General features: G+C 37.1%; 1 protein-coding gene across 1 annotated transcript; it reads left to right on the top strand.

Moving 5' to 3' along the window:
* The first annotated feature begins 1,703 nt into the window (after positions 1–1,703).
* LOC140744692 (cathepsin L-like peptidase) lies at positions 1,704–5,513 on the top strand. The gene is made up of 7 exons (XM_073076307.1): positions 1,704–2,025; positions 2,350–2,549; positions 2,865–2,867; positions 2,904–3,066; positions 3,476–3,681; positions 4,162–4,360; positions 4,886–5,513. Exons 1-7 carry the CDS (start codon positions 1,933–1,935, stop codon positions 5,045–5,047), a joined length of 1,026 nt encoding a protein of 341 aa, XP_072932408.1. The 5' UTR covers positions 1,704–1,932; the 3' UTR covers positions 5,048–5,513.
* The last annotated feature ends 3,015 nt before the right edge of the window (positions 5,514–8,528 follow it).

The following is an 8,528-nucleotide window of genomic DNA, read 5'->3' as shown; positions in this document are numbered from 1 at the left end:
AATATCGATATTACCTAATTAGAATAAATAGATAAACAGGTCAGTAGACTAAACAGCATAATGTAAGTTGGTATTATTATGTAAATTAGATACAAGCATTTAGTACCCAGTTTAAAGAATCTGAGACAAATGTAACTGACAATGTAATGGGTTTTTTATTATAGTCACTCTCAGGGCGTCAGGGCCTGATATAAGGGGGCTAAGCTATGGACTTGCCCGAGGCGGCAAAAGTGAGAACTGGTAAAATTATGGGTTGCCCAAAGATAAAAATTATAAAGTTATAGCTAGCTGACCTGGTAAACGTTATGTTGCCATATAAATAAAAAAAAATGTTAAGGGTGAACAACCGTTATGACTTAGGGATATGAAAAATAGATAGTAGCCGATTCTCAGACCTACTGCCTTCTAAGTACTGCCTATGCATATAAAATTTGGTGAAAATCGGTATAGCCGTTTGGGAGGAGCACGGTAACTAACATTGTGACACGAGATTTTTTTATATAAGACCATCTTATCTATGTATAAGACATAACATATACTAAAAGGGAAAAATTGTTAGTCGAGGTAGGATATTTAAGTTTAAATTGAGTATTTTTTTCTCTTCATTTCATTTCCTGATTTTTGAAATGGACTGAAATAAAACAGTTTTACAACTTACGCATATCACGACAAAGTGAAAAATAATTTAAGTAAATAAAATGTTGGTTTAGTACATCAGCCAAGTAAAAGAACATTACTAACAAAAGCACTCTATAAAATTAGTCACCGTAGTTTTAGTAATTGATTTAACTGTAAAGATTCTGATAACACTTGTTACATTATATATTAAATAGACCAGTGATGTATCGATCGTGACTCATGATTGATCGAATCAATCAATCAGTTTCCGGTTGATCGTATGACCCTTTGGAGACTTTTTCATTTTAAGACAACAAATCCTTTCAATTTTTTATTTTAACTACGTTAAGGGATAACCCCTTCCGACACCGATCCGGTTCGACACCGGACTACGAAAATCGATCAATGTACGATATGTACAATACTTTAATTAGAAAACAGTAATATAACGACTTATAGTTATACAATCAACCGTAGGAATATCATGTCAAAGCATGACAAAGCTTAGCTACCGTTCATAAATCATTTAATCAGCCGAGTCTGTGAATCGTAGTAGTAGTAGTAGTAGTATCCCTTCCCTATATAGTATATTATGTCGATTAATGCTCGTACAAGTCTGGCGATAAAGATCCATTAATATATACCCATTTGAGTCAGCGGCACGAGCGGGCTCTCCACCATCAGCTCCACTCTTGCAAAAGCTGCTTACCATTTCTGCCGAATTTATGGGTAGTTAGTTCTCACTTAGGTATGGTAAATATTGACTGTAGTTATTAAGGGTAAGACACAATCATATATTATCTTTATCAGCCTTTGATAGTTAGTTGCTGGACATAGGCTTCCCGTAACCGGTGCCACTCCGATCAGTCCTGAGTCGTCCGACGGTTGCCTGCTGTCTTCTTTAGTGTCATGGTGCAGGGGCGACTTATACTTCTTTTGCCTAGACGTGTCCGTTATTTTTTTACGAAAGACGTGACCATCCATTGCACCATAAGTTTCCTGCTCAATCACCCATGCATCGCGTCTGGTCTGCATCCGTCTTAGGAACTAAAATCGTTCATTGTAATGTAAAAAGATCAAGCTGTCGAGTTCTCGATTCTATTGATCGAATCCTAAATTGAAAACTCATAATAAATAACAATTACTAAGGCTACTGTATGTAAATGCAAACATTTATTTTGAAAAATAGGAACAAGCTTACATACCTTCGTTATCTCTATAGTCCACACAGACACTGAAAAAAAATCTTTTTAATCATCTACTTGAAGAAATATCTTAAGTATTACTTAATTATAATTTTGTAGGTAAGCAATAATGACGTATGTAGCAACGTTATTGTTGATGGTGGCCACCGTCTCCACTACCTCCCTCATCGAGCTGGTGCGCGAAGAGTGGATTGCCTTCAAGGTATTATGAATCTGACGTTTCCAGGAAATAAGATTTTATATTAAATTCGTCACAAATATTCAACCATAAATTTGCTTGACTTCACGAATAGGTACTATAACTATATCGCCAGACTTTTTGCCGACTTACCTACTCCTATGACCGACTTATTCATTACATGTCTGGAACAGTCAGACGGCTATACTAGCATCTTTGATCGACATCAGGTGGAAGACGCTTTCAGAATGAGTTCGGTAACAAATGTCCATGATGAGACCAGTCAAAATCAGGTGAGTTGCATATTTTTCTACTTCGAGTATCGTAATAAGCTCAACGTGCACCTAGATGGAGCACCAGAAGGCATACAGCGACGAAACGGAGAACCAGTTCCGCATGAAAATCTACCTGGAAAACAAGCAGATGATCGCGATGCACAACCAGCGGTACGAGCGCGGCCTCACCACCTTCCGTCTCAAGCAGAACAAGTACACCGACATGCTACACCAGGAGTTCGTGGCAATCATGAACGGTTTCAACAGGACCACGTAAGTCACCAGTATCCTAACTTATGATTTTATTTTTGTAAGACATCCGTGTATGTTTCCTGTTGAACCACTTCCTAAACATTACTATGTGGAGCTAAAAGTGTAAGAAGAGTTCTCCTTCGACTACGACGTATTCATCCATAGGCCCAAAGTGCGCTTCCTCTTCTAAATCTATCATCCTTACCACCCATTCTTCAAACCAGAACAGCGTTTTACAGTTGTTAGAAGGTAGAAATATCATGATAGTGTCAGTAGAGCCAAACCACGAGAGGTTTAACAATCTTTAGTGGTCTTTACCAAGTGTGGTGACTACAGTAAGTATGGAGTCCCCTAAAGGGAAATTGTGGTGTGCAGGAGCGGCAAAGTGTCGCTGGCGAGGACGGCGTCGGAGCGCGGCGCGCGGTTCGTGCCGCCCGCCAACGTCCTGCTGCCGACGCATGTGGACTGGCGGGAGCACGGCATCGTCACCGACGTTAAGGAACAGGGCAAATGCGGCTCTTGCTGGGCCTTCAGCGCGGTCAGTGCCATCAACATTATTATCATAATCGTTACTTATAATCCCTTTACCAGTGCTGAGCACAGAAGGGAACCTTAAAACTGAATCAGATCATATGTGTCATCACCACACGGTTAAAAAATCAAGCGTTGTGGAGGTTTTACAACGTGATTTTTACCGTATATTTACCGTCCTCAAATGTTAACCAGACGGATACGAAATTTTAAATGGCCTGTACCAAAGAAACTCTAACCTTATCATGGCTCGGCCTAATCGTACCTGACCTCTATGGTTAAGGAAAAAGGCAAACATATCTGAATATTTGTAAAATACCGGAGTACAACCACAATTCTTACACACTGACAGTCTGCTCTTTTCCTATTTACTAATTAAATGGAGAGGCAAAACCTGGGCTCTAATGTGTTTGCAGACGGGCTCGTTGGAAGGTCAGCACTTCAGGAAGACGGGCCGCCTGGTGTCGCTGTCGGAGCAGAACCTGATGGACTGCTCGTGGTCGTACGGAAACGACGGCTGTGCTGGCGGCCTTATGGACAAGGCCTACAGGTACATCAAGCACAACGGCGGCATCGACACGGAGGAGGCCTACCCCTACGAGGCCAAGGACGGCAAGTGCCGGTAGTTATCGCATTCTGCACCTAAATTGTGCTAAAAAAATATTAAAATACTTACTTCTTCTTGGGTAGGGTCCCGGCCTATCTAGTCCGGTTAAATTGTACTAGATCTACGATCTACAAGAAATAGAAGATTGATGTTGTTTATTATATAATTCAAGCTCTAACACACATATATTTATTTATTGTATTACTGACCCAAAAATATCAATTAATGTAAAAGCCGATGCTAGTCCAGTAGTATAAAAAAGATTCCCAAACAGGAGACGTGTATTCGAACCAAAGATTGCCGACAAAACTGTCTGGCTTTTTAAAAGGTTTATGTGCATTATAAATTGATTATTTATCGGCCAACTTACCTACGTGAAGAAGTATTCTCCATAATATTCCCTAGAATATATGCGACCTAGTTCATTCTAAATTGGTCCACATGGGGCCTTATGAGCAACTATACATGTCGATGCTATGTCGATCCGTTTCCTAGCTACAACCTTAAGAACTCCGGCGCGGAGGTGGTAGGCTTCGTGGACGTGACGGCCGGCAACGAGCAGGAGCTGCTGGCGGCGGTGGCCACCGTGGGCCCCGTCTCCGTCGCCATCGACGCCTCGCACCTTAGCTTCCAGCTTTACTCCGACGGTGTTTACTACGAAGAGAACTGCTCCTCAGACGTCTTGAACCACGGAGTGAGTACATTTATCAATCTGCTTGTTGGATAGTGGATACCAGTTCCGCTAGGTATATGCATTCTTCCAATTGAATCTGGGGAACTAATCATTAAACAAATTGAGCGCTACCAAATATCATACCTACTTAACATAGGTACCCCACCCTACCTATCAAAATACAGACTTACATTAACAATTCATATCGTTGTTCTACTGTTTTACATTTATTTTATTGTTGATTGAAACGTATCGTTTACACTAATTACACGGTCAATTCAATCGTCGTAAAATACAACCAATATTTAAACGAAATTAAATATAAATGAATAAAATGGAAGTATTAGTAAAGATAATTTATACCTAATTGAAAAATAAAATAAAAAAGAACTACTGAAGTATTCCCGAATAACAATAAAACATCTACTTATTTTATAACATTTATTTTCTTAGATTAATGTATTTTATTATTTTCTATCTTTCTAACCTGATGTCGGATCGTAGCATGTCCTTAATTCTTATCCATTAAGTGTGAAATGTATACAGGTGCTGGTTGTTGGGTATGGGACGGATAAGAAAGGCGGCGACTACTGGCTCGTGAAGAACTCGTGGGGCCGCACGTGGGGCGACAACGGCTACGTCAAGATGGCGCGCAACCGCGGCAACAACTGCGGCATCGCCACCATCGCCTCCTACCCTCTCGTGTAGTACAACCAATGTAACAATGTGGCGTGAACACTCATGGACCAAACATTTGTGAAGATTGTAGCAAGCATGGTGCAACCTGGCATATTAAACACATTACGTTCAACTTTAATCATAACACTAACATGCATGAAATAATTTTTACTTAACATCTGTGCTAAACGCTGGTGTTAAAACGAATTCAAAATTAACAATAAGTACAAATGTTTTTGCGTAAAAATATTGTAGTTATATTAAAATATATAATGTAATTTAATCCTAAGAGTTGATCAATGGTTTTTATTTACATATAAATACTAATTGAACATTGATGGTACTAATATGATGCCCTGAATATCAGATTCAAAAGTGTATATATTTTTTTTATTATCATTGACAAGTTACTGTACAAATTAACTCAATATCAATAATTAAACATAGAAACATCCAATTTCCTGTTTTATTTTGAAATAAGAGTAGGTCAATAGAATAGCACACATTATCATTTAAGTAGGCATGTAAGTAGCTAAACGATTACGAAAGTTACAACTGTGAGTTGTGACGCAAATAGACACAATAGCTGAATTACAAAGCTAACAGAAATGTACCTATGTTTCTGTATGTAAATAGGTTTTTAAAAACAAGATATGTATAAGCTTATTCGAATTATTCTCAGAAAATCCTTTTTGCTTTTAATACCGATATTATGGGGGTTCATAAAAAATATTTCGCCACCTTCGATTAGGAATGACGTCACTAAGCTTTGCTATAAAAGAAAGTTAAGTAAAAGCTTTTAATTAACGTCGTGATTTTTTTGGCATTTCGCATGTAGACTATGCCTAATACTTGATAAATGGGAAGATACTTAAATTATAGTCCGCTGAATCACAAAATAAAAACTAATATTTTGTGTCTGAATTCTATAATTATTATAAAAAAATAACATTAATTAATTAAATAAATAAATACAATAAAGCATAAGAATTAAGAAGTATTGGGATAAAACTAATTAAAATAACTTGAAATCGCAGGAAAAACATCCACTTTTATAACAATAGACTAAAATCCTACGACTACTTAAGTAGGTCCTTGATTAGGAGATACCTATTAGTGGGAACCTATGTAAATGAGCATAAATTGATTTCCTAGCTCCGAGAGTGTGAAGCTAATTTTGGCTACATTACGCTTACTATCTAGGTCTCTAATAGGTTATTCGTGAAAATATGTAATACTTGTAAACATAAAATGTAGATAAACATAATTAATAAAGTTTGTAAAAGTGACACCCTTAAAAGTACACCCTAGTAAGCTGCTGCATCATGATAGGTATAAGTAGAAAAATGAAGCATTCCGACAAATCACTATACCTACAGCTGCCGCTATCGCTAATTTGTAACATGAATATTAGCATTATCGCGTTAAATTTCCATTAAATCAATGAAATCATGTTATAGGCTTGTTAATGAGTAATTGCGTATTTATTTACTTTGATAGCGGATATCGTCACATGATCGGGGGTCGCGGGGTCGCCGAACCACCTACATACGTCGCCGGTCACAACTGCGCACTAGTAACGCCCAACAAAGATGTTTGGAATTTGTCATCAACATTTTTCATTGTAACCCGTTACTCATATTCGTCAACATGTGGTACGATCGAACGGTTGAAATAATGTCAAATGATTCACTTTTGCCATTATTTCAGCACAATATATTTTTTATTGTTGTCGCGTATTGATACTGAATTTAATTAATCTACAGTAAAAAATGATAAAAAAATAGCAGTGATAGCCTAGTGGTTAAGAAACTCGGCCTCTCGATCGACGGGTCCGAGGTTCAAATCCCAACGCACCTTTAATTTTTCAAAATTATGTGCGTATTAGAAATTAATTATCACTTGCTAAAACGATAAAGGAAAACGTCGTGAGGAAACCTGCATACCTGAGAGATTTATAAAAAAAAATCTCAAAGGTGTGTGAAGTCTACCAATACGCACTTGGTCAGCGCGGTGGACTAAGGCCAAATCCTTCTCATGCTAAGAGGAGACCCGTGTGCCCAGCAGTGGGACAATAATGGGTTGATGATGAAATGATGAGTGAAAAAATGACGAGCTGGATCAGACAAACTATTTTTATAAAATTTAAAAAAGTATGGATAAAAATTCTGCTTTTCGTTGATATTTCATATTTTAAAATAGGTAGGTTCTTCTACAATTTAGTTTCATAGAACTCCATAGAGTACTTGTCCCCATGTCTATGTATTTGTAAAAGTGCGTAATACGTATTGGTATTGAGTAATTTAACTTAATTCGAAAAAGTCTCACTTGACTCGTCTGAATTTGTAGGTGCATAAAAAAGTCCCCCTATTTTTTCACATTGCTACGCGTTTTCCGGTATGTGTAAATATGGTCCCCCTGTTTGTTTTTATTTCTTTTGTCGCATATCTCTCCGACCGATAGTTTGTCATAATGTAGACGCAGGACATGTACTTCAGAAATAGACGGAGAAAGATAAAAATACTCCTACAGAAATGGAGTGCGATGTCAAAGTGCAGCAGATAACATTCTCGCGGACTCACGTGACGCCGCGCCGCCGAGACGGTCCGCTGACGTCCGCTTTTATCTGGTACTGGACTTCTACCTAAACACTACTCTCTTATATCTATACATATAAGATCACAAGGACAGTGTCTTAACGCTATGCTATGAGGGTAAGAACACTATGATAGAAATTTTGGAGGTTCCACCCCTAAGAGAGTAGAAATGTTTGAAAATAAGTAAATATTGAAGCTAACACAAATTTTATATTTGGCTTTCTGGATAGAAATAACTAAACACCTTTTTGGCCGTTTTCGGAAAAATCAACTCTTAACGGAGAAAAAAGGTGGTACGTGGAAGTTTTATTATGTGTTATTTCATTTTATAATTATACGCATGCGAAGTCGTGGGCAAATGCTCGTCATTAATATTATTGAATGTATTTTTTTCGTATTTTACTGTTTCTTTTAAAGGCAATCTTCCAAAACATTTAATATATGTACCGAAGAGAATTAAGTACCTGAATATAATAAGAGATTGTAAATTCATATAAATGTATAAAATTGAAAGATATGTTGCAATTTTGCACACCTGCTTTTCCCAATAAAAAGTAGTTTAATTTGTAAAGTGCCTTACCATGTAATGATGTAGATGTTATAATATTTTGTGTTCATATAAAGCCGTTTAGGAAATCAATAAAAGAACATGCACAGAGATCACTTTATATTGTAAAAACAAATTATATTCACAATTACATCGATACTAATATATGTACATGAAATAAATAACTTACATCTACATTTTGTGCTACAATCTACTTTCTGAAAATACCAAAACATTTATAGTAACTACCAATAACAAAAGATGGTTGTATTATTCTTTCTCTCTTTTGTTGGTATGTCTTCTTTCAGTATATACAAGTATGTTTATTCTTTTTAGAGAACTGAAGCATATTGTTTAGTTTATTGAT

The sequence above is a fragment of the Epargyreus clarus genome, unplaced genomic scaffold, assembly GCF_041222505.1.
Source record: "Epargyreus clarus isolate Ecla_fem2 unplaced genomic scaffold, WU_Ecla_fem_2.2 ptg000009l, whole genome shotgun sequence".
Lineage (NCBI taxonomy): Eukaryota > Metazoa > Arthropoda > Insecta > Lepidoptera > Hesperiidae > Epargyreus > Epargyreus clarus.
The sequence above is the reverse complement of the archived record's forward strand: the minus strand, read 5'-3'. Positions and strand labels throughout refer to the sequence as shown.

Bases quoted from the DNA above. Each gene is read 5' to 3' on its own strand.
- LOC140744692 (XM_073076307.1), top strand. From the start codon at position 1,933: ATGACGTATGTAGCAACGTTATTGTTGATGGTGGCCACCGTCTCCACT. The intron at 2,026-2,349 runs GTATTATGAATC...ACGTGCACCTAG, and splicing joins AAGAGTGGATTGCCTTCAAG to ATGGAGCACCAGAAGGCATA. The intron at 3,682-4,161 runs GTAGTTATCGCA...TCCGTTTCCTAG, and splicing joins GCCAAGGACGGCAAGTGCCG to CTACAACCTTAAGAACTCCG.